This window comes from Ornithorhynchus anatinus, chromosome 5 (genome assembly GCF_004115215.2).
Source record: "Ornithorhynchus anatinus isolate Pmale09 chromosome 5, mOrnAna1.pri.v4, whole genome shotgun sequence".
Taxonomy (NCBI): domain Eukaryota; kingdom Metazoa; phylum Chordata; class Mammalia; order Monotremata; family Ornithorhynchidae; genus Ornithorhynchus; species Ornithorhynchus anatinus.
The window spans coordinates 30,571,166-30,597,742 of NC_041732.1; the positions used below are offsets into that span (position 1 = coordinate 30,571,166).

A 26,577-nucleotide genomic window follows, 5' to 3' on the forward strand; every position below is an offset into this window, starting at 1 on the left:
ACTGGCAACCCCAGGAATCTGGGACTTAAATCCTCTTTGCAAGAAGAAGAAAAATTCTGATTGGCCTCTAAATGCAGGAAATTATCCAAGCCTTCATTTCCTCTTCTCCCACTCCCTTCTGTATCATCCTTGCACCTGCACTAATCAATCAGTGGTACTTATTGAGTACTTCCTATGTGCAAAGAACTTGGGAGCATACAATACAACAGAGTTGGTAGATACAGTCCCTGCCCATAACAAGTTTACATTTATGTATACGCCTATAATTTCTTCATTCATATTATTGTCCGTACCTCCCTTTAGAGTGTAGGCTCATTGTGGGCAGGGAATGTGTCTACCAACTCCATTATAGTGGATTTATTATAGTACAATTTCTTAGTACACTGCTCTGCACATAGTAACTGCTCAAAAAAATATGATTGATTCATGTTCCTTCTTAGACTGTGAGTTCCACATGAGACAGGAACTGTGTCCAACCTGATAAACTCATATCTACTCCAGAGCTTAGAACAGTGTTTGATGGATAGTAAGTGCTTAATATAATGATAATATGAGGTGAAAAGTAACAGCAACAGTCTTGTGAATATCAAGTTGCAATCCTGACTTTGCAGGGTTCAGATCTCTCAGGCATTCTTAGTTTTGTTTTACCTAAACTTAATCTTTGAAGTATCCTTCCCTCACCTCTGTACTTATGGAAAATTTTGGGGACACCAATTAGGACAATAGACTGTAGGTTCTAGACTGTAAGGTCATTGTGGGCAGGGAACATATCTACCAACTCTGTTGTTTTGTACTCTCCCAAGCTCTTAATACACTGCTGTACACAGAGTAAGCTCTCAGCAAATACCATTGATGATGGAACTAGATAAAATACTTTTTTACTGTGCTTTTACTGTCAGTATCTCAGGGAGGAGGACTCTACTTCTACTTCTGCCCTTATTTCTTCAAAAAGGTTTTTCCTTTCACAAGAAATTAGCCTAAATCATAGTATACTTTCTAGGAAGATTTCAACTCATCTTTGGTGAGCTTTAAACTTCTATTAACTCAGCACTTTTCAATATACTTGAAACCCATAGAGCAGGCTAGAATTTACTCTTTTAAATATCACCGGGTTCGTCTAGTAAGGAGCAGTCTCTCCCATTCGGACAGGCCCTGGGAGGGGGAGGAAGAGAGAAAGAGAATGAGGCGGAAAGAGACAGATTGAGTATGTGTGTGTAGGTGTTTGTGTACACACCCATGTGTTTGGGGTCAAATCGTTAGGGTAGGTAGTGTTTATGTGTGTGTGTATGTGTGTGTGTTTGTGCTGTTCAGGTGGGACAGTTTGGCAGGTGCTCGTGTATGTGGGTGGTAGAGAAGGGAAGGGGAGGATGTAAACTTTGGTCCTAAAATTTTGAAAAGTTATAACATACTGACTGATCCAGCTTTTTAATTGAGAATCATACAGAATTTGGGAAAATCATTCTCTGGCCACCCAGAAAGCACAGACCGTTGAGGATGTGCTTCTACTTATTTTTTTTCCCAGATCTGTCCACAGTTCCTCAGGGATCTGGTGTGATATCTTTACACTTCCTCTCTTGCTCTTGGCCTGTTCCACCCTCCCAGTACTACTCCCTCCACTCTCCACTTACTTCCCCATGGCGTCTCGCCTTCCCTTCCCCTTCCTCTCATTCCCCAACCTCTGGGCTTTCTAAGCCTCTGTCCTCCTCGTTATGAAGTGTTAGAAAGTTGCTGGAGTGAGAAATGAGCCTGCGAAAGCTCGTTGTCCTAATTAAACTTTGACAAGAAGAGTGACAAGAGGCAATGGAGAGGAAACAATGCCAACAGTGTTCCAGAATCAGTCCAGAGCTGGGAAAGCTTTTATCCCGAGGAACAAAAGCAGTTGTTTGCATGTGTTAAACCCCATTAAACTTCATCAGACCCAGGTGCAAAAACCAACATCCCCAAATGCCATCCAAACTCATGCCACCTTCCTGGGGCCCAAGGCCAGCCTGCAGCAGTCAGTGCTAATCAGGACAAAGCCCGAGGGCTGCACCACATCAAAGCCACTCCCTTACCATGTAAATATTGTGCTCTGAAACAAATTATTGTCACTACTTTCTATTGCTCTACTCTACGGCCTGGTCAATTAGGGCAAATATTGCAGGGAATGTGTAGTCCAGGACTGGCTTTGTTAATGAGGTACAGAGGGAGGGGCTCTTTCATTAGCATGGAGCTAATGTAATCATTTAAAACTGTTGCTTTGGAACAAACCAAACTGCCCCGGAGCCATTTTTTCATGAAAGCAGACGCACACCAAACAGCTTCCTGGGAGATGACACAATGCTTCCTATTGTCTCCATCCTTTCCCCACTTCCCTGCCAGCTTTAAAACATTCACTTCAGGAGTCCCGGCCCTGTTGGATAGCTGTTTCCTGGTGCCCAGTTCTCCACACGATCTACAAGCGTTTTGGAAAAAAATCTATAGTAACTAACTTCATTCTCTATGCAGAGTAATTGTGCATTTCTGGAACAGTCACGTCCGGCAAATTAATCCTGGAGACCTGTGGCCCTAGCGAAGATCCTTTTGCATTTCTGTGGAGCTTCAGGGTGAGAAAGATATGTCTCCAAAACAAGCTGTCTTGGTTTCAGACCCAAACGATTAGAAGATGAGGAAGTAGTTGTAATAATGGTCCTTGTTAAGGGCTTACTATGTGCCAAGCACTGCTCTAAGTGTTGGGGTATTTACAAGTTAATCCGCTTGACTCAAGTACTAGTAGAAGTGAAAAGAGCACGGGCCTGGGAGTCAGAAGGTGATGGGTTCTAATCCCGGCTCTGCCACTTGTCTGCTCTGTGGCCATGGGCATGTCACTTCACTTCTCTGGGCCTCAGTTACCTCACCTGTAAAATGGGGATTTGAGAATGTGAGCCCCACGGGGGACAGAGACTGTGTCCAACCTAATTCGCTTGTATCTACTCCAGGGCTTAGTACAGTGCCTGGCACATCATAATAACTTAACAAATACCACAGTTATTATTAGTATTATTAGTCCCATGTCTAGAACTCTTTGCTTGGAGTCCAGGAGAGACAGACTCTTGGTTGAGTCTATGCCTCACCCTCAGGCTCTGGGCACTTCTTAGAGGCCTCAATTTACCCAAACACACAAAGGATTAAAGGTCTTTCTTTCCATATTAAAGGCTCCTCTAGAATGGCTGGTATTGGAAGAGGATGAGGGAGAAAAAGGAATGTCCTCAAACACCCACCCTCCACCTCATCACAACCCATGGTATACTTTAAAACCTCACAAAAGGCTGGGATAGCAAAGGGGGTTGGGTGGGGTGGGCGGTTGTCTACTGGTGCATAAGTAGGGCTCAGGCCAGGAGGCCTAAGATCAAACAAAGGGCTTAGTGGCAGGCTGTTGCAGTTCTGGAGTTTGGGGCTACTGTCTACGAATTTCGTATACCAATTGTTCGACTTCATTTCGACTGGGAAAACTGTTTAAGACACAGCAAAAGACAGGGACCAAGGCACTTGCCCACTGTTCATCTCTTAATCATATTGTGCGGGTGAATGAATGCTATCTGTAATGTCTCTAAGCTTCCTGACAATCTGCGTCTATTTGAAAAGTACCTTGCAGAGTACTTTAGGGTGATGATGGAGTTTTCTGTAGTAAACAACAGATGGGCCTCAGGCCAATCACAGAGAATTCATGACCAGGAATCTATCTGTTTGAAGGAACCACTCATATTGCTCTTGGTTTGCACAGGGCCACATTTAGTCGCTAGCCCCTGCAAGTCATGTTCCTCCTGCTAGGGCAGAAGATGCCCCTTACACATAAGGATCACTGGGGATGGCTCAACACATGTGAATTGGTGAGATGGATGGGCCAGAAATTTAAAACATCCTATTTGAGTGAAAAATGTTTGGACCCTGGTAGGGGTGAGATCACATTTTTTGTTGTTGGGTGATTCTTCTTAACTATATGAAAAGCGTGGGTGTGCAAAACTCAACTCCAGAATGCTTTGGCTGGGGATCAAATAGATGGAATGTTTAAAAAAATGATTTGCTATAATACTAGGGTGATACATATTATAGGAATTCAACATGGCCTTAAGAAATGAGAATCAGACTTATAAAGTATTGATTTAGGCAAACTCAGACAGTTCATCATACCCAAATTTATATAGTTGTAACTGCATGCACATGTATACGGCTCACAGGTTTAGTGTCTTGAGTGGGTGTTGGGCACATTACATAATGCTTAACAGATACCACAATTATGATTATTTATGTTATTAATAATAATTATGGTATTCGTTAAACACTTACTACTTGCTAAGCCCTGTACTAAACACTTGGGTAGATAGAATGTAAACAGATTGGTTACAATCCCTGTTCCACATGGGGTTCACAGTCTAAGTAGGAGGGAGACTAGGACTAGGATTCCCATTTTGCAGATGAGGAAAACTGAGGCCCAGAGAAGTTAAATGACTTCCTCAAGGTCACACAAAAGACAAGTGGCAGAGATGACATTAGAACCCAGGTCCTTTGACTCCCAAGCCCGTGTTCTTCTCATTAGGCCACGCTGCTTCTCTCATTTCCTTGTACAAGAAGTAAACCTTTGCCTGAGTATTTCAAAGCAACCTGCAAGAAAGTTTTTATTAGAGATAGAGATGAGATTGCAGGGCTGTTTACTCAGTCTCACAAATCCTCACACAGCCAGTCAGCAAATCTCCTGCCACCCTTATCTCGAGTTTTGTCCTTTAAGCTGATCTACTTTTAAAAAGGGTAGCACCATCTCCAAAATGCTCTGATACTTCAGGGAAGATGAGTGACTTTCCTTGTGTTCTAAACTTATTTTTTCATTTTTAATTTTCCTTTCTAAACTACTAGCTTCTGCATTTCACAAATGCACTAGCAAAGCGAAATTGGGTGGAGAGTGGAAAACCTGGGCTGTATCATCTCAAAGACGGCTGCTATGTATCGTAACAATTTGCAAAGTCAAATGATTATCCCTGTAAACAGAAATATTTGAGATAGCTCTCTTTAGGGGAAAGGGGAGAGCTTAAGTTGTTGAGTGTGTTGCACTGCAAACTGTTCAGCTGTGCAAGCCTATGTGTACTGAGGCGTTAATGGAAAATTATTGGGCACAGGGCCCACAGCAGATGTGATGGTGAATAAGGGAGAAGAGAAAAGGGAACATTCTGAAGAAAAAGGGACATTTACGGCCCTAGGATCCTAAGAAGGTAACCACAAACAGAAACCTAAAACACAAAACAAAACCAAAAAAATGACATTCCCACTAGCTAAAGCTAACTGAACTAACTTAAAATGCAGTATAATTCCTTGAAGAGGGGCTTAGCACAGTCAGCTGTAGAAAGGCAAAAGATCAACATATTTTATTTTTGCCAATCCTGCAAATCAATTTAGTTATGTACTAACTCGTACCTTGTGCTGATTTGTCAGTTCAGTCCATGAGATTTTAAATGGTAGATTGTTCCACCTTCTAGGTATGAACTTATGGAATGGAGATTTTTCCTGTTACAAATAATAGCATTTAAAAACCTAATAAACTGTTTCCTAGCTATTTGTTAGGTTCAGTGAAACCATGATTCCCACCCAGTGGACTTTGCCTGGCAGCTGCCTCCTGGGGAGACTGCAGTCCCTCAGTAGGGGAATTCTGGTAATAACCGCTTCCTGCCATGCTCCCCCACTCCACAACCCCCAACCATCCACCACACCATCATCATTACCACATCTAAAAGCTGTCCAGTCCAGGAGATCCACGCCCACTTCAGATCCCTGAGAGCTGGGTCAGAACAACTACCCTTCCCCAGGGAGGAGAGAGAGGAAAGAGAGAAAGCCACACAGGCAGGCAGATATGTGAGGGGATCCACTGACCCTAATGTTCACAAGCCAGCAAGTGTCAGCTCATGGGACAAGCACACACTTTTTAAGATCACCTGGAAGATGGAGCCCCAAAATAGTAGACATTGGCTTTTGTTATGCCTGGTTTCAATTTGTGGGCAAAGTGGCTTTTAAACAGAGAGTGTAAAACCTTTTAGGAAGCTTATCTCATTTTTCATACTTTTATATTTGACATTTGCAGCAATACAAGAACATTAAAGACAATAATGCCAAGGTGCAGTTGATGTATTGGAAGGGGCAAAACACATATATTTTCTTCCCCTAACCCATGACCCTCTAAGCCATCTGTTTCCTCACTTTAACCAGTCAATAATTCTCCAGTCTCAGGGAATAGTTTCCTCCCATTCTTTGTAAGTTTTCTGCGATTTGCATTATCATCACTAAGATAAATATATTCCCATATGCTGCTTAACCCACTCCCACCAATCCCAGACCTTTCTGTGGTTCTCTTCCTTCTACAAGAAATTTCCCAATTAAATCTCTGCAGGTGCGACGGAATTCGCGGTTTCTGAGTCTCAAGGAGATGACGTGACAAGGGGAAAGAAGGAGACTATTGGGATTAGAGGGAATCCCACTTGTGAGGAGTTAAAAACTTCCAGTGGTTTTGCTTTTCCATCCCACATCCACTTTTCCAAAATATTTTTGGACACACAAATTACAAGGAGGACAAGTCTCACCCTCCAGCCTCACAGTTCAGTCATTATGGTAGGTTAGGAAGGAGAAAAAGTTGATCTAACTCATTAATCAGATAAACTGTGAAAAATATAAAATGACAGTTTTAAAACTACTTCAGTGCCTCAGTGACATTTAGATTTAAGGCTGGGATTATACCTTCGCATTTCATCCCCAATATGAAAAAAATGACCTGTTTCACTGCTCTTTTTCACTTTGAAATGAAAATTTTTTGTTTATTTGGAAAAAAATGTATTGTTCCTTCAGCAACATATGAATAGTATTAGAAAGCATGTTGCCAATCAGTGTCATTAATGATGCAAAAAGACTGTGAGGGCAATAATTTTTATTGCACATATACATAGACACATAGACCTTCTGGCTCTAAATGTGTCTCTTTGTGTTTAAAATGTATCTGTTCATCCTTCTATATGGTCAACAAGCAGAAAAATCCCTAAAACCAGTAGCTAGTCAGTGTACTTTTTAATGAAGGATTTTTATCCTCTCCGTGATCTGGGAACTCATGAACTACTGCATATAGTAGGGGAAATTTAGGATTTGATGGAATTATTGTCATCCAAAGTGGTTAAAAGGAGCAAGTAGAGACTGCCTTGGGAGCAGTAAAGCTGTATTCCTTTTATTTGAAAACAAACTTGACTGTGAATTGACATTCTCTGCTGTGTGTTCAAAAATACCAAGAAGATGCCATCCTTTTATATCCAATGTCATGTCTATTGATAAGCAAACCATTACATTCAGCTGCTGTTTTATGACCATTTTATCATTTATTTACAAGAAAGTGGAAGCTTTACTACCACTGTCAGTATTTTCAAGTGGGAATACAGCATACCTCTCATCTCTGACATGCAGGGAAAATGCAATGACTGGGAAGTCTGGGGAATAAGGCGGTATCGGCACCTCCAAGTAAACTGAAGTGAGGTAACCCCAAAGGAAGTTATTGGATCTGACCCAAGGTATCTAAGGTGTAAGATTCTCTACCTGTATATTCACTAGCACTGCACAGATACGAGAATAACATTCTTTGCTCAAAATATATAAAGTTAATCCCATTACTTTAGCACCGCTTTCTTTTATTGCACATACCAATGCCGATAGATTTAGGCACAGCTGTAAAAGAAAATCCTGTGGATTAAAAGAAGCCTCCCAATCCTCAAATGACCTCTAATACTTTATTCTGAGATGGAGTGGAGAAGGATGGAATGTACATTTTTAGACTCCCAGTCCACATTTATGAATGGAGGTACATTTTTATAATCCTCCAAAGCAGAAGCCAAAACATCATTCCAGAAGGAAAAGGGGAAGGTATTAGTCATTGGGCAGCCATTATCGACTTCTTTAATAGAGTACTGTATATTTTTCCTTGCTAGAACTTCCCTGATTTACAACCTCCTACGCAATTTAGCCACATGACATCTAGTGGGTTATTGTAGAATCGCAACTTTTCTGTGTTTAAACCTAGAGCTCAGAAAATGTAACTTGGCCAGACTATCGTAGAGATTGATACAATACAAAGTATATAGAGTATAACAACCCATGCCTTAACTTGGGAGTCTCTGAATGTGCATTTGTTAAAAATAATTCTTTAACACTTTCCTAATATTCATGATACAAAATATATATTCAATAGTATTTATTGAGCGCTTACTATGTGCAGAGCACTGTACTAAGCGCTTGGGATGAACAAGTCGGCAACAGATAGAGACAGTCCCTGCCGTTTGACGGGCTTACAGTCTAATCGGGGGAGACGGACAGACAAGAACAATGGCACTAAACAGCGTCAAGGGGAAGAACATCTCGTAAAAACAATGGCAACTAAATAGAATCAAGGCGATGTACAATTCATTAACAAAATAAATAGGGTAACGAAAATATATACAGTTGAGCGGACGGGTACAGTGCTGTGGGGATGGGAAGGGAGAGGTGGAGGAGCAGAGGGAAAAGGGGAAAATGAGGCTTTAGCTGCGGAGAGGTAAAGGGGGGATGGCAGAGGGAGTAGAGGGGGAAGAGGAGCTCAGTCTGGGAAGGCCTCTTGGAGGAGGTGATTTTTAAGTAAGGTTTTGAAGAGGGAAAGAGAATCAGTTTGGCGGAGGTGAGGAGGGAGGGCGTTCCAGGACCGCGGGAGGACGTGACCCAGGGGTCGACGGCGGGATAGGCGAGACCGAGGGACGGCGAGGAGGTGGGCGGCAGAGGAGCGGAGCGTGCGGGGTGGGCGGTAGAAAGAGAGAAGGGAGGAGAGGTAGGAAGGGGCAAGGTGATGGAGAGCCTTGAAGCCTAGAGTGAGGAGTTTTTGTTTGGAGCGGAGGTCGATAGGCAACCACTGGAGTTGTTTAAGAAGGGGAGTGACATGCCCAGATCGTTTCTGCAGGAAGATGAGCCGGGCAGCGGAGTGAAGAATAGACCGGAGCGGGGCGAGAGAGGAGGAAGGGAGGTCAGAGAGAAGGCTGACACAGTAGTCTAGCCGGGATATAACGAGAGCCCGTAATAGTAAGGTAGCCGTTTGGGTGGAGAGGAAAGGGCGGATCTTGGCGATATTGTAGAGGTGAAACCGGCAGGTCTTGGTAACGGATAGGATGTGTGGGGTGAACGAGAGGGACGAGTCAAGGATGACACCGAGATTGTGGGCCTGCGGGACGGGAAGGATGGTCGTGCCATCCACGGTGATGGAGAAGTCTGGGAGCGGACCGGGCTTGGGAGGGAAGATGAGGAGCTCAGTCTTGCTCATGTTGAGTTTTAGGTGGCGGGCAGACATCCAGGTGGAGACGTCCCGGAGGCAGGAGGAGATGCGAGCCTGAAGGGAGGGGGAGAGGACAGGGGCGGAGATGTAGATCTGCGTGTCATCTGCGTAGAGATGGTAGTCAAAGCCGTGAGAGCGAATGAGTTCACCGAGGGAGTGAGTGTAAATGGAGAACAGAAGAGGGCCAAGAACTGACCCTTGAGGAACTCCAACAGTTAAAGGATGGGAGGGGGAGGAGGCTCCAGCGTAGGAGACCGAGAATGATCGGCCAGAGAGGTAAGAGGAGAACCAGGAGAGGACAGAGTCCGTGAAGCCAAGGTGAGATAAGGTACGGAGGAGGAGGGGATGGTCGACAGTGTCAAAGGCAGCAGAGAGGTCAAGGAGGATCAGAATGGAGTAGGAGCCATTGGATTTGGCAAGAAGGAGGTCATGGGTGACCTTAGAGAGAGCAGTCTCGGTAGAGTGGAGGGGACGGAAGCCAGATCGGAGGGGGTCTAGGAGAGAATGGGAGTTAAGGAATTCTAGGCATCGACTGTAGACGACTCGTTCTAAGATTTTGGAAAGGAAGGGTAGTAGGGAGATAGGACGATAACTGGAGGGGGAAGTGGGGTCAAGAGCGGGTTTTTTTAGGATGGGGGAGACGTGGGCGTGTTTGAAGGCAGAGGGGAAGGAGCCCTTGGAGATTGAGTGGTTAAAAATAGAAGTTAAGGAAGGGAGGAGGGCAGGGGCGATGGTTTTAAGAAGGTGAGAGGGAATATACAGCATAACAGCCCATGCCTTAAGTTGGGAGTCTCAGAATGTACATTTGTTATAAATAATTATTTAACACTTTCCAAACATTCATGAATTTTTTCTAATTTGTGGAAAATAAAGCCCATTCTCCATCTTCTCCATTTATAATATGCATACACATACATTTATATGAGTAACTAATAAGTGATTGACAAGCATCTAGAAAATGTGAGAATGCTATAAAACCATTAATCGTTATTAAGCTACAAATATATCCTTATGATTATTTACAGTAATTAAGCCTGCCCATAGCAAACAAGCTCATATATTCCAATTTCAATAAACCTTTCTCTCTTCCTCTCCCCAGTGCAAAGCTAACTCTGTTTATTTATACTAATGTCTGTCTCCTCCTCGAGACTGTAAACTCACTGTGGACAGGGAATGTGTCTTTTTATTGTACTCTTCCAAGCGCTTAGTACAGTGCTCTGCACACAGAAAGACATCAATAAATACGACTGAATGAATGAACAGAATCCAGGAATGGAAAGTCAACCTGGGAAGATAGTGAATAGTGTAAGTGGTGCTTACCATTTCAGTATTCAAGAGTAAAAACCTAAATAAATATTATTGGGTCATTTAAACCATTTTATTGAGATTACTGCATAAAGGAAGAGGAAATATTCAAAGCTGGGGTGGAAGAACCTGGCAGTGGTTTGCCAAACCTTAACCCTCTCAAATTATTTTTCAAACATTTTGGTTTGGCAAAATACATTTTGCTAAGCTTCTTTTCCCGTCATTTTTATATGCATGTGTATTTCTAGGGAAATTTAATATGTATGTTTCTGATTCACTTACACTTAACTCAGCAAAAATCTGTTTTGTAAGCGCTACTGCATGTCCAAAAGTCCTTGAGAACAATTTTTTAATAAGTCCCTTTAAGCTATTTTGCTTTTAACCAGGAAGTGTGTTTTGTCAGGAGTAAATTGGATTTGATCTCCCAAGACTCAAGTTTGGTTCAAAACTCAGAATTCATATATTTTGAAGGGGTCAGAAAGTTTTGTTTTCATATTTAAGGACATTTTGTAGCAGTAAAACAAGGATGGAGTTTTTCATATGATGTGTCAGAAGTCACCTCATATGTGGTTAAAAAGAAACAAAACCCCACTTTTCTGCAAAACAGAGTATTTTGCAAAGAGCCTTGAGAACTACATTCTAAAGAGCAGTGGGTGGAATTTGATGGGTAGAGGCCTGGCCTGGGTCAAAAAAAGTATGGATTTTCTTTCTGGCTTTGATTTTTTCTGGGATTAAGTCACTTAACTTCTCTTTTCTTCATTTGCAACTGGAGATATACTGTAGCAATACTAATACCTAACTCATGGAGGTGTTACAAGAAATGATAACAATAATAACTGGGCAAGACACTTCGAAATCTTTGAAGAAAGGCAGAGCCTGCATTCTAAGAGCTTCTTTTGTGCGACTATCATACAGAGTTAAAAAGGGAGGTTTTCAAAATTTATTTATTCATGGACTAAATTGTCCTTCACTTTCCAATGATTCATTTTTTCTCCTATAGAAAAGAGCAACAAATAAAACATTTTTTGTTCTGCTCATAAGAAGTTGCGGGAATGGTAATAACAGCCACCGATGATCAAGACCAATTAAGTGCTGGGAATAAAGTCACTCATAACATTGATATCTTTTGCTTTTGCATATTAGATTGATATCTAACTTGTCTCTGCCAAAGAGATTTACATTATGTTCTTCACTAATTTACACTATGCCAGAAATTGGTGTCGAATGTTTCCTTATGTTCAGAGAGAACAATAATAGTGAAAGTGAGAGAACTGAAAAGAAAACATTAAAGAGGAGTTGATAATCCAGATCTGAATCATATGTACATAGGTAACCTTAACCTCTGTGTTTCTTTGCTAACTTGTATTTCCACCTGGCTCCAGGACCTCATTACGTGGACGTCCCCCTGCACCTTAATTTCACTATGTCTAAAATGGAACTCATCCTCCCCCACAAAATCCTCTCCTCCACCTCACTTTCCCACCAGAGTCAATAACAGCAGCCTTCCCATCAAATTTGGCATCACCCTTGTCTCCTCCTTCTTTCAGCCCCCACATTCGCAGAGTCACCAAATCCTTTTGGTTTCTTCCTCTAACAACATTTCAAGAATCCATCCCATGCAAATAGCCACCATGCAGTGGCATAGCCTGGTTTAGAACCATGACCTTCTGATTCCCAGGCCCATGCTCTAGCCTTTATGCCATGCTGTAGATTATCTTTTTGTTCCCTAAGGATAGGAGTAATATTGTAGTTGCTGCAAATAGCAGTGCCTGGACCAACTTTCTAAAGTGTCATTCTGCACATCTTCCCACTACTCAGAAACTTCCAGAGGTTGTCCATTCCCCTCCATACACAGCAGGAACTTCTGTCCATTAGCTTTAAAGGCACTCAATCAGCGCTCTCCCTCATACGTATCTTTTCTTACCACATCTCATTCATTTCTTCATTCACTTCATTTCTCTCATGCTAGTCCACTCACTATGCTTCATTCTCATCTTTCCCATCACCAAATCTTGCTCATGTCCTCTCCGCTGCCTGGAACTCCCTCCCCATTCATATCCAAAAGACCACAGCTTTCTTCATCTTTAAAACCGTTCTGAGATCACATCCCCTCAAGGGGAAGAATTTTTCCATGTATCTACCCCCCAACCACCACCTCTGACCTTTTGCACCTCTAAGCACATAAGTACATAATTTATATACTTACTACTCCCTCTCTGAGTCCCCCATTAGGCTGTAAACTCCCTGAGGGCAGGAATCCTGTTTAACTCTTTTGTACTCTCCCAAGTGCATTCAGTAAATGCTATGCCTACTTTCTCATCGTGTTCAGTGCAACTTGTTTGATGATGAAACGCTGGGCAGAATAATGTTTTTCTGTTTAAGCAGTGATGTACATAATAATAATAATAATGCTATTAAGCACTTGCTATGTGACAGGCACTGTACTAAGAGCTGGGTGGATAGAGGCAAGCCAAAGTGGATACAGTCCCTGTCCCATGTGAGGCTCACAGTCTCAATCCCCATTTTACAGATGAAGTAACTGAGGCACAGAGAAGTGAAGTGATTTGCCCAAGATCACATAGCAGACATGTGGCAGAGCTGAGATTAGAATCCCTGACCCTCTGACTCCCAGGCCAGTGCTCTATCCACTACATCATGCTGCATAGATTATCTTTCTATTCTGTCAGGATAGGAATAATATTATAGTTGCTATATTTCGAACAGCAGAGTATTGGGAGACAATAGCAGCAAGCAGATCAGTCTGGTGTGAAATAATGACAAGAAATTTGGGGAAAATTGTGGGGAAAAAAATCACATTTAAAAACTTTGAAAAAGGTGCTTCAAGTGTCAAATGCATGAGCATGACTAAGAATAATCTTGATATAACTGTGGTATCTGTTAAGTGCTTATTATGTGCCATGTCCTGTGCTAAGCAATAGTATAGAAATAGTGTATTCAGATCAGACACAGTTCCTTGTCTCTCATCGGACTCACAGCCTAAGAAGGAAGGAGAAGAAGAGATATTGAATCCCCATTTTACAGATGAAGAACAGTCACATGGCAAAGCAATTGGCAGGGCTGGGATTAGAATCCAGATGGTCTGACTTCCAGGTCTGGGCCCTTTGACTAGGCCACAATTGCTTCCCCGTGGACAAAATGTGGAATTGGTTGTTATGCATAGGTATTTTATTCAGCCACATCTAAGCACTTGGAGATGATCTCACTGTCTAGCATCATGTTTTAATTGAAAGAACATGTTTATATAATAATAATGGTATTTGTTAAGTGCTTACCATGTGCCAGGCACTGTTCTAAGTGCTGAGGCTCTGTTCTAACCCATGCTGCATAGATTATCTTTATATAGTAATAATAATAATAATAATAATGTTGGTATTTGTTAAGCGTTTACTATGTGCCGAGCACTGTTCTAAGCGCTGGGGTAGACATAGGGGAATCAGGTTGTCCCACGTGGGGCTCACAGTCTTAATCCCCATTTTACAGATGAGGGAACTGAGGCCCAGAGAAGTTAAGTGACTTGCCCACAGTCACACAGCCGACAAGTGGCAGAGCTGGGATTCGAACTCATGAGCCCTGACTCCAAAGCCCATGCTCTTTCCACTGAGCCACGCTGCTTCTCCAGGACACTGAGGAATCCCAAGTACTGATTTATGAGGAAGAATAAATAATAGTCATCTTTCTTTCCTGATTTGATTGGAAAATGTGTGTTACTTTGTATTTTAAGTAACACGTTTGCCAGTTACTACTACGTCACACACCATTTCTTCTCAAGCTGGTTGCCTGATTCATCTTCCTGCTCTCAACCCCTTATTGTGACTGTCCCATAAAGCTCTATCCTGGGTCTTCTACTCCCCTCACTCTTCACTCACTCTCTTCTTGAGCTCATCTACTCACATAGCATCTACAGATGCTAACTTTATGCCAGTGACTCCCAACTCTACCTCCAGGTCCAAACTGCCACCTAATCAACAGTTCCACAGTTCTACTGGGCTGTGCAGCTGACAGCTCAAATTTAACATGTCTGAAACTGGACTTCTTGGCTTTTCTCATAACCCACTACTCCATCTAATTTTCCCCATCTCTGTTAGTAACACCAGCATTATCCCTGTCCTAGAAGCTTGGCATCCTCCTCAACTTCTGATCTGAAAGGGCAGCAGGGGAGCAATGCCAGAGAGGATGACAGTCTGGTAGAGCAGGGATGATGAGAAAGGAGCAACATCAGAGGGTATAGCAGTGCAGGCGTAACATCAAAGAGGGCAGGGTGGTATCTACTTGTCAAGAGAAGTTTGAACAGGGACCTGGGAGGGAAATGCAATGGCTCTGGAGAAGTGGGGGGAAATCAGGAGTTCTTTGAAAGAATTCCTCTAGGTTTGGGGGTTTGAACAGGTTTCCTTGTCAATCAAAGGGTGTGACACAATGATGTCAGATGGAACAGGAGGAGAGACAAATTTTTCCATGCTCCTAAAGCTGACCCTGTACACTGTTCTCTCCACCATAGTCCTCCTATAGTCAGTCAGTCAGTCAGTGAATCGTGTTTACTGAGCACTTACTGTGCGCTGGCCACTGTACTAAACGCTGGGAAGAGTACAGCATAACAATAAACAGAGACATTCCCTGCCCACAATGCCACCTATTCCATGTAGTCCTTCTTAACTAATTCACAACACTCAAGTCTCACCAACTCAATACTTATCCTCACATGGTTTATATCTAGCCTCACTTTGCATGTATGCATATTTTTATGCATTTGTAGCTATTTCCTCTCCACCTACTTGTACTACTTCTTGCTAGATCCTTGTTCATCCTCCTACTCCCACTCTTCCTAAATAGGTTTTGTCAGTATCCACTACACTGTAAACACCTTGAGAACAGGGAACACTTTTGGTTTCGTTGCACTCTCCAGCCCTTAAACATTCAGTAGGCACTCAAAAAATACCATCAATTGAACAGGATCTTGCCAATGTCATAAACATCTCACGAGTTAGCCCCACTTCACCTCTGAGTAGCAGATAGGTATCATTACCTACATTTTACAGCTAAAGAAACGGAAGTTAAGCAACTTGTCCACAGACACCACAGAGCCCCCATCAGAGGGATATTAAAAGTCAGGCTCCCCTAATTCTGCCTTCTACTCAGTTCATCAAACCACACCTTGCTCAACATGCCCAGCGTCTCTGACGATCAGTTTCAACATATCCATTTCTTGCAACTGAAGCCGTGAATCCCTCTCACTCAGTCCCAAAGCAGAACAGGAGAGGCACGTCAGTCTTGCCAACATTCATTCAATCGTATTTATTGAGCACAACACTGATCCTCACTACCATAACGCAAACCCTGGCATAAAATCTTGTCTCCAGCCACGTTTCTCATTACTCCTGCTATGAAAAATGATATAATTATTTCCTCAGGTTATCTCCTCCTCTCAATTTTTATGCCTGTACCCTGTCTTAGGATAATCACCTTTGCTAGCAGGCAGAGACAGAGACTGTGGCACTTAGCAGATCAGGAGAAGAGGTTTCTGTTTGACGTGAAGGATATGATGCCCAGAAAAGGAAGATTGGTACAAATCTTCCAGTGGTGATTAGCATGCAATCCTTTCTGGTGGTGCAAGAATAGATAAGATGATGTCTTGAGGTCCTTTACAGCTCTGTGTTTCTTTTCTTGCATTGATTAATATTTCCACCTGTCAGGCCGTATAGAATCTTAGTTTCTCCCCTACACAAAACAAGCAATGATGAACTCCTATGAAAAATCCTTTCCTTTATTTCCCTAGAAAGAGAAGTAGGTGGCCAGTCATGAGACCTAAACTCTAGTCCTCTAGTCATAGAATGGCTTCTGATAATGGGATCTTGCTTAAATCTCCAGTGGGATCTTATCTGTTTCTGCATCTGTAAAATGGGAACCAGAATATCTGCACAAGTGTGAGTACAAATGATAGAGCAGTTAGGCAGGTGCTTTGGAAAGCACTCCCAAAAAAAAATCGCACAGAGTGCAATTATGTATTTACATCTCACCCACTAGCTAAGAGAGAAATCTTCCTTGCCCTGTAAACCCCAATTTCCACAGTGTTCCTCCAGGAAGTTGAAACAAGTAATATGAAATGTGCAGAAACATTTCATTTCAACTAATTAGGTCATTAATTCAAGAAGAAGATACCAGATGAGATCGAACTCAACATTCAGCCTAGACTCACCATGTACAAAGAGCAGCAGTGGGGGAGTATGAAAAATCATGTAAACACTGGAGCTACCAGATGGAGCTCCCTATAGGCGTCTCTGTAGAGTCACCTCCTCCCTTTCAGCAAAAGAGGTTCCAATGGGTATGGCCACTTCCCTCCTGAAGCCTACTCCTGTACCAGTGTGGGTCATGGAGATTACTCTTAGCTAGGTTCTGGTGGTCATGGAGACTGACCTGCTGACTCCAACTCCCTTAGCTTAAGCAGAGAAAGTGGGCACAATGGAGCCCCCCCTCCCCTTGAACAGAGAAGGTTAATAATAATAATAATGATGGCATTTGTTAAGCGCTTACTATGTGCCAAGCACTGTTCTAAGCACTGGGGGAGATACAGGGTAATCAGGTTGTCCCGCGTGGGGCTCACAGTCATCATCCCCATTTTACAGATGAGGGAACTGAGGATGTCAAGATCAGATAGACACCTAACTCCCTCTCTTTGGCAGGGCCTCACTCTCTGCCTGCTTCTTTTACCCTCCTCCACTTGACTCTCAAGGAGGAAGGATGCTGCTCCAACTATTGGTTTGGGACCAACTTTCCCTCTTATCGATGCAAAGTGTAAGTTGTATCCTTCACAGCTCTCTCCCTTCAAGGGTGTTGGGCATAGTAAGGATGTAGTGGGGGGAGCTATTGAGTTAGAGACAGAGTCAGCTGGGGTCCTAGCAACTAATGCCGAAGAGACCGGAACAATCGCTTTTTCACCTTTTCACTGAAGAAAAGGACATCAGGCACAAATACCACTGATTGATTGACCGATGGCAGCCTTTACCAAGTCCACCGATTAACCAACATCTGCTGATGTAAGTCAATCTACGTTTTTAAATTGAGGTTGTAGATGGGTTGGTTTTGATCTCTGGAAATGTAGGAGATTGAAATGTATTGGCAATTGATTTTTGATATTTAAATAGTAGAAAGAGAATGGGAGTGGGAGTCAGGAGAGCCACTTTTTAATTCTAACTCTGCCACTAATCGTCCTTCTGTTCTTGAGCAAGTCAAGCTCTCTGGACCGCAATTTCTTCATCTGTAAAGCAGAGTTAAAATATCTGCTTTCCTTTCCTCTTAGATTATAAACTCATGGTGGCCAGAGATTGTGTCTGATTTGATGATCCGGTGTCTACTCCAAGTGCTTAACACAGTGCTTTGGCACATAATAAGTGCATCATAAATAATTACAGGTGACAGAAAATTCAGAGGTCACTCAAAACCCTAGATCTGAAGTATCTACTCAACAGAAATGCTGTCTGACATCCTGTCCAGGCGTTGGCCACTGCCAGAGCACCAAAGCTCTCCAAATAAAGAGTGGAATGAAGCAGAGCCCAACTGTTTTTCCTTTAGGATCCTTATCAGTGCTCCGCTATGTACCTATCGCATGATGCGTCCAGTGGTTCTAAGTTATGGTTCTGATCTCAAGCTCCTGGTATCATGTAGGTGTTAAAATAAAGGAGTTAGTGAATGAGATGTAAGGTGTGATTGCCTCATGATGTGACTTGCATTAATTGACAGATTACCTAATGCCATAAAGGTGTGTGTGCATGCTTGAGTGTGAGATGGTTTAACATTTCAGAATTTACGAGTGGCAGGGTGATGACTATAGGACCTTAAGCAAACATGCTTTTCTGTCTCCTCAATGTGCCTGGTATTTTTAGTCATATTACTGCCTACAGGCCAAAATAAAGACATAAATAAATGAAACTCAAATTTGTTGTTCTATTTTCTAATCCTGGGCACCAAGGGCGGGACTTTTTTTTTTCCATTTTCACTTTGTTTTTCTGTCCAGTCACGATGAGTAATAAATGATCCTCTGTGAGGCTTTGTACGGCTAATTAGTAGGTGCCTGTAGGAGCATTATGAAAAGTCTCAGATTATTTATCGAAACTATAAAATGTATAATGTAAAAATTAGCATCCGTTGGGGTAGAAGTTATTTCCCTGGCTGTATTATTTCCTGGTCATGTGGATGTAGCTAAAGAGTCTGAGACTACTAGTCTCTTCTTCCTCACTGATGGCAAGAAATCAAAAAAAGGGTAGCAGAAACTGCTGTATTACTGTAATAATAGGAATTCATGTAAATTCTTCTAACAGCTCATTCATCAAATGTCAGAATAATCTAGAGGATGGAGACATAGACTTGAGATGGGGAGCATAAAGTAGTAGTATTAACTGAGTGCTCACAGGGTGCAGGACACTGTACTAAGTGCTAACACTCAATCACCTTGCTCCCTCCTGCCTCACCTCACTATTCTCCTTCTACAGCCCATTCCACACACTTCGCTCCTCTAATGCCAACCTACTCACTATACTTCAACCACTTCGACCTCACCACCGAACTCTCGCCCACATCCTGTCTCTGGCCTGGAATGCCCTGTCCCTTCATATCCAACAGTCAATTACTCTCCCCCCCTTCAGACAATTACTCTCCCCCACTTCAAAGGCTTATTGAACGTACATCTCCTCCAAGAGGACTTCCCTGACTAAGCCCTCTTTTCTTTTTCTTCCACTCCCTTCTGTGTCGCCCTGACTTGCTCCCTTTATTCATACCCCTTCTCAGCCCCAGAGCACTCATGTACATATCCCTAATTTATTTATTTATATTAATGTCTTCGCCCTCCAGACTGTAAGCTTGTTGTAGGCAGGGAATTCGTCTGTTACAGTGTTTTATTGTACTCTCCCAAGCGCTTAGGACAGTGCTCTTCACATAGTAAGTGCTCAGTAAATATGATTGACCGATTGATATGAAAGTACAGATTAGAGAAGTGACACATCCCTTGCCCACAAGGAGTTTAACCTCTAATGGGGGAGACAACGCAAGAATATTTACAATTAGAGTGGTCAAAATAAATAATTGAGTTTGTATATACATATATTTGTATTATATGTGCTGATCAGGGTATAAATAATTAAATAAGTAAAGAAGTACTAGAGTTGGCTGAAGGAATTATATGACTCAGGGTGCTGGGAAATTAACTGGGGAAGGCTTGTTAGAGAAGGTGGGGTTTTAGGAGGGCTTTGAATATGGGGAGAGCTGAAGTCTAATGTTGGGAGGGAGGCAGTTCTAAATTGGGAAACTATGAGTGAAGGAGGCAGGAGATTTGAGAGTGAGGTTCAGCTAAAAGATTGACTTGGGAGGAACTAAAAGAGTGATTTGGGGAACGGCAGGTGAAAAGCAGTGTGGCTCAGTGGAAAGAGCACGGGTTTAGGAGTCAGAGGTCATGGGTTCTAATCCCAGCTCCACCACCTGTCAGCTGTGTGACTTTGGGCAAGTCACTTAACTTCTCGGTGCCTCAGTTACCTCATCTGTAAAAAGGGGATTAAGACTGTGAGCCTCACGTCTGACAGCCTGATTACCCTGTATCTACCCCAGTGCTTAGAACAGTGCCCGGCACATAGTAAGCGCTTAACAAATGCCAACATTATTATTATTATTATTAAAAGAGCAGACAGGTAAGTTGGAGTCAGATGGTGGAGAGCCTTTAAGTTGAGCATGAGTAGTTTTATTTGCTGATGAGAGACACAGGAAACCAGTGGAGGGTTTTGAGGAGAGGAGAGCTATGGGACTGAGTGACAATTCAGGAAGATGATCTGTGGAGCAGCATGTAGCGTAGATTAGAGAAGGAGACCAGCAACTAGGCTAATGTAGTAGTCTAGCCATGGCAAGACCAGAGCTTGTTCTAGGGTGGTAGTGGTTTGTGTGAAGAGGGAGGGGCAGATCCAGGAGATGTGCAGGAAGAGCACGAGGACTTGGCAGTAGACTGAATCGGAGTTGAACGATTGTGAAGAGTCAGAGTTAACACTGAGGTTGTGGGATTCCAGGTTAGGTCAGGGAAAATGTTGGTGTCATCGACAAAGGGGAAAGTAAGAAGGAAGAGTGGGTTTAGGGGAAAGATGAGTTCTATTGTAGACATGTTGAATTTGAGGTGCCAGCAATTCATTCAGTTGGAGATGTCCTGGAGGCAAGAGGAAATGCAGGTCAGCTAAGAAGTCGGGACTAGAGAGACAGATCTGGGAGTCATTCGCCTAAAGTAGCTGAAGCCATTGCAGAGCAAGATGAGTAGAGGACCCAGAACAGAATGGATACCAACAGTAAGTGGATAGAAAGGCAAAGGATGAGCCGGAGAACGAATCTGAGGAGAGGTCAGAGAGGTAAGATGAGCTCCAGGTTAGTACTGCATGGGCAAAACTGAGTCCTATTAGTGTTTTCAGGAGAGAGAGGGGTCCACAGTGCCAAAAGCATTAGAGAGATTGAGGAGGTTTAGGATGAAGAACAGCCCCTTGGCCTTGGCTACCAGGAAGTGATGGGTGACCTTGGAGAGAGCAGTCTCAGTGGAGTGAAGGGGTTGAAAACCATAATACACAGTGTCAATAAGACAGTTGCTGAAGAGAAAATTAAGGTGTACACAACCCAGTCGTGGAGGTTGGACAGGAAGGGCAATAAGGAGATGAGGCGGTAGCTGGCGATACCCGGGGTTCACTGTGGACTTCAGTGACTTGGCAGTGCCTGGATTTTCACAGGTAGCAGTGAGGTACTTGTTGAATAGGCTAAGATTCCCTCAGTCCGAAGTGGAGGTCGCCCCTTCTTGAAGTATCCTTCACAGGCCGGGCCTAGCTCAGGACTTCTGATCTTGTGGAGAGGAGTGGGACTAGCACAAACCTACCACCCATTTGCAGCTTTCCTCACGTAGTTACTTATTCTATTGGGCTATATACACTCTGTGGCATTGCCACCTGGATGGGAGTCCCATTTTGGCATGGATATGGCACAATCCCAAGGCTCTCCTGAGGCAGGCAGGAAAGGGGCCCAAGCTACGGCCACTGTCCTGGTTGGGTCAGGTGACCCGGTAATAAAAGTAAGGGTCCTTCAGTCCTGAACTGCTTTAAGATTAATGGCCAGATCTGGACGTCATATGTCTTTTCCATGGCACCTAGAGCAGATCTCTTAACACCTGCCCCTCCCCACCTTACTAGGATGGCCCAGGAGCCCAGGAAATCATATGTAAGTGCTTGGGGCTATTGGGGACAAAAAAGTGAATTTGTAAATCATTCATTCATTCATTCATTCATTCAATAGTATTTATTGAGCGCTTACTATGTGCAGAGCACTGTACTAAGCGCTTGGGATGAACAAGTCGGCAACAGATAGAGACAGTCCCTGCCGTTTGACGGGCTTACAGTCTAATCGGGGGAGACAGACAGACAAGAACAATGGCACTAAACAGCGTCAAGGGGAAGAACATCTCATAAAAACAATGGCAACTAAATAGAATCAAGGCGATGTACAATTCATTAACAAAATAAATAGGGTAAATCAGAGTTACAATTATTATATAACATAATACCGATACAGAACCCCCAAATCAGCCAGCTGAGTTGGTTAGTTCAGTGCTGTTGTGGAACCGAGAGATGTCACCCTTAGATTAGCTCCAACCGGCGTTACTCCTAAAATTGCTAAACGTTTTGGGTAGACCAAATGACCTGTTCCCCGGGACGTTTGTAAACGCAGCACACCATAGATCGTAAGGGTATACCAGCAAGTAGTCAGCCAGGCTTTGACTTCAATTAGTGTCCGGATAGTTTAGCCGTCAACTAAACTACCCCCCATCCCCCATCCCCAACTCCCTCACAAAATCCCACTTTCGCCTGAAGTAACTAGATCATTCCGGCTAATTAAGCCTGGCCTAAATTGCTCTCATTACTTAGTGGCCCTTTGGTTACTGGTCCGGTCTGACAAAAGGGAGAGGAGGGGTCACGCCTAAAAGTTGGGGAAGGTTCATTTCCTTTGGGACCTGGGAGAATGGAGGCTCTGCTATTCTGCCCCCGTGGTATAGGGGCCTCCAGGAGAGAGCTCTCTCAGGGGTGGTCGGGGCATGGTCTCGGCTAGGGCCCTGCTGGCTTTATGACAATGTTGGGGTCTCAAAGCCCAAAGCAACGGGATTCCAGGGAGTCGCCTCATGTGATCTCAGTTGTTTTTTTTTTTTAATGGTATGGTGCTAGGCACCGTACTAAGCGCTAGGGTCGATACACAGTAATCAGGTTGGACACCGTCCCTGTCCCTACATGGGGTTCACAGTCAATCCCCACTTTACAGATGAGATCGCTGAGGCACAGAGAACTTAAATGACTTGTCCAAGATCCACAGCCGACAAGTGGCGGAGGTAGGTAGGATGAGAACCCGGGTCCTTCTGACTCCCAGGCCTATGGTCCATCCGCTAGGCCAGTCTGCTGCTCATTTCTCGGTGCTGAGATTATCTCTAGCTCCAGATCTCTCCTCGGGGCTATGAAAATCGGCAGACAACGGGGCACAGGGCGGGCGGATAGCCAGCCACTCACCCGCTCCAGGGTCCCTAGCCCTCCCTCCCAGGCCCTGGCCACCAGTCCCACCAATAAGGCAACTGGTCTCGCACCTCCAGGGGGATTTGGGGGGGCAGGGAGCCCGAAGCAGGGCCCATCCCTTGCATGGGACCGGCCAGGAGCGAGGGCTGCGGGCCAGGGAAGGGGTCCAGGCCCCCACTGATGGGGTGCCAGGTTGGGGGGCCTCTCCCTCTCCTGCCAGGCTCCTGGCTTGCTCTTGGGACGACACTGGTGGCGGCGGGACCGGGGCGAGGAGCAGAGGACGGAGGGAAAGCGGATTGCGGGATGGGGAGAGAGGACAGGTGCGGGGCGGCTCGTCGGGCTGTGGCTTTTTTCGCTTTTAATCAAGTCCCGTTCCCAGCCGGCCTGGAAGGAGGCACCTTCCTTGGGAAACTTGGAAAGCGCAGAGGCGAGGCGACGCCCAGCCGGCCGGCTGCTCTGTGCTGCGGGCCAAGCCAGCCCGCGGGACCCCGAAAAAAGGACCGGAGCCCCCCCGGATCTTGCCGGCAGCCCCCGGCCGCCTCAGCGGCTTGGGGGGTGGGTGCGAATTGCACCACCGGCTGCAAGCAGCAGCGTGCACCGCCCGGCCGCCGGAGGGAGGGATTTGGGGGTGGGGGGTGGGGATGGGGGGGGGGGGGAGGATGGGGTGGGGGTGGGTCCTAGGGGGGCGTGGCATCCCCCCCTCCCCCCCCCCCAGCCAATTGGAGGCAGGCAGGGAGACCTTAAAGCCGGCTCCGGGAGCTGTCACCCTCGGAGACGTGTTGCATCTTCTGGGCGTGGGACGGACCTCCCCGCCAGATTGACAGGCAGCCTGACAGCCGGCCGGCCGGACGGACGGACACCATGGCCGCGACGAATGGCACGGTGGACAACGGGCAGCCGGACAAGAAGATGCCCCCCCTGCCCCATCCCCTCCGCGACCTGCAAATCCAACACACCAAGGTGAGGTCCCGGCGCGGGGGAGGCCCTGGCACCGAGAGCCCCGGGGGCGGGGGCGGGGAACGGGACGGGGAGGAGGCGCCTTTAGGGAGCGCCGACTACGTGCGGAGCACTGCACTGAGCGCTCGGACCAGGACAGCGTCGTGGCTCAGCGGAAGGAGCCCCGGCTTGGGACTCGGACGTCACGAGTTCGAATCCCGGCTCTGCCACTTGTCAGCTGGGTGACGGTGGGCAAGTCACTTCCCTGGGCCTCAGTGACCTCAACTGGAAAATGGGGATGAAGAGTGGGAGCCCCACGTGGGACGACCTTGATGACCCTGTGTCTACCCAGCGCTGAGAACGGTGCTCTGCACATAGTAAGCGCTTAACAAATACCCACATTATTATTATTAACCCACAGGCACATGCCAACCCGGGGGAGCCCGCGGGAAAACTCCCAATCCTTCTCCGGGCTGGTCCTGCTCCCTCTCCAGCGTTGCAAAAGAGACCCCCCCCACGTGTCCTCCCGACCTCTGCCCGCACCCCTTTAATTTTTTTTTGCTTCTTCCTCCTCCATCATCATCATCCCCTTTTTCTTTCCCCCTCCCCACCCGGCAACCCCGGCCGCATTTCAGACCACTTGAGAACAACCCCCAAACTTGTCGCTTTCCTCCTGGCCATCCCAAAGCAAGTGGCTCGGGTCATTCCACAAGTTGGGAGTTCAAGGAGCGGGATATCGTCCAGGACAGAGCCGGGGCTGGGGCTTTCACACTGCGATGTGCGGGAATCGCACCCTGCTTGCTAGGGAAGCCTTCGCCTCGCTGCATCCATGCAGTCGTATTTCTTGAGCGCTCACTATGTGCAGAACGCTGTACGAAGAGTGCTCTCCCCCCTCCCCAAAACGCACCCCGTCCCGCCGGTATACTTTCAGTGCAATCGTATTTATTGAGCTCTCACTGTGTGCAGACCGCTGTACTAAGCGCTTGCCGTCCCGCCGGTATACTTTCAATGCAATCGTATTTATTGAGCGCTCACTGAGTGCCGAGCACTGTACTGAGCGCTTGGGAGAGTCCCTCTCTCACACACACAGTCCCTCCGGTATACCTTCAATGCAGTTGTATTTATTGAGCGCTCACTGTGTGCAGACACTGTACTGAGCGCTTGGCAGAGTCCCTCTCTCACACACACAGTCCCGCCGGTATACCTTCAATGCAGTTGTATTTATTGAGCGCTCACTGTGTGCAGACACTGTACTGAGCGCTTGGGAGAGTCCCTCTCTCACACACACAGTCCCTCCGGTATACCTTCAATGCAGTTGTATTTATTGAGCGCTCACTGTGTGCAGACACTGTACTGAGCGCTTGGGAGAGTCCCTCTCTCACACACACAGTCCCGCCGGTATACGTTCAATGCAGTCGTATTTATTGAGCGCTCACTGTGTGCAGAGCACTGTACTGAGCGCTTGGGAGAGTCCCTCTCTCACACACACAGTCCCGCCGGTATACGTTCAATGCAGTCGTATTTATTGAGCGCTCACTGTGTGCAGACACTGTACTGAGCGCTTGGGAGAGTCCCTCTCTCACACACACAGTCCCGCCGGTATACCTTCAATGCAGTTGTATTTATTGAGCGCTCACTGTGTGCAGACACTGTACTGAGCGCTTGGGAGAGTCCCTCTCTCACACACACAGTCCCGCCGGTATACGTTCAATGCAGTCGTATTTATTGAGCGCTCACTGTGTGCAGAGCACTGTACTGAGCGCTTGGGAGAGTCCCCCTCTCACACACACAGTCCGTCCGGTAAACAGTCCATGCAGTCGTATTTATTGAGCGCTCACTGTGTGCAGAAACTGTACTGAGCGTTTGGGAGAGTCCCCCTCTCACACACACAGTCCCTCCGGTATACCTTCAATGCAGTCGTATTTATTGAGCGCTCACTGTGTGCAGAGCACTGTACTGAGCGCTTGGGAGAGTCCCCCTCTCACACACACAGTCCCGCCGGTATACCTTCAATGCAGTCGTATTTATTGAGCGTTCACTGTGTGCAGACACTGTACTGAGCGTTTGGCAGAGTCCCCCTCTCACACACACAGTCCCGCCGGTATACGTTCAATGCAGTCGTATTTATTGAGCGCTCACTGTGTGCAGAGCACTGTACTGAGCGCTTGGGAGAGTCCCCCTCTCACACACACAGTCCGTCCGGTAAACAGTCCATGCAGTCGTATTTATTGTGCAAAGCGCTGTACTGAGCGCTTGGGGAGTGTCCTCCCAATACACTCACAGTCCCGCCGGTATACAGTCCATGAGGTCGTATTTATTGAGCGCTCACTGTGTGCAAAGCGCTGGACTAAGGGCTTGGGAGCGTCCCCCCCACCCCCCACCGTCCCGCCAGTATATGTTCAATGCAATCCTATTTATTGAACGCTCACT

General features: G+C 45.4%; 1 protein-coding gene across 1 annotated transcript in view; it reads left to right on the top strand.

Annotated features, from left to right (window-relative positions):
* The first annotated feature begins 23,978 nt into the window (after window positions 1-23,978).
* The window catches only part of ALDH1A3 (aldehyde dehydrogenase 1 family member A3), a 43,473-nt gene continuing 40,874 nt past the window's right edge, over window positions 23,979-26,577 (top strand). The window contains exon 1 of the mRNA XM_029066066.2: window positions 23,979-24,171. Coding sequence (XP_028921899.1) covers window positions 24,073-24,171 — 99 coding nt within the window. The 5' untranslated portion in view covers window positions 23,979-24,072. The remainder of the gene's footprint in view (window positions 24,172-26,577) is intronic.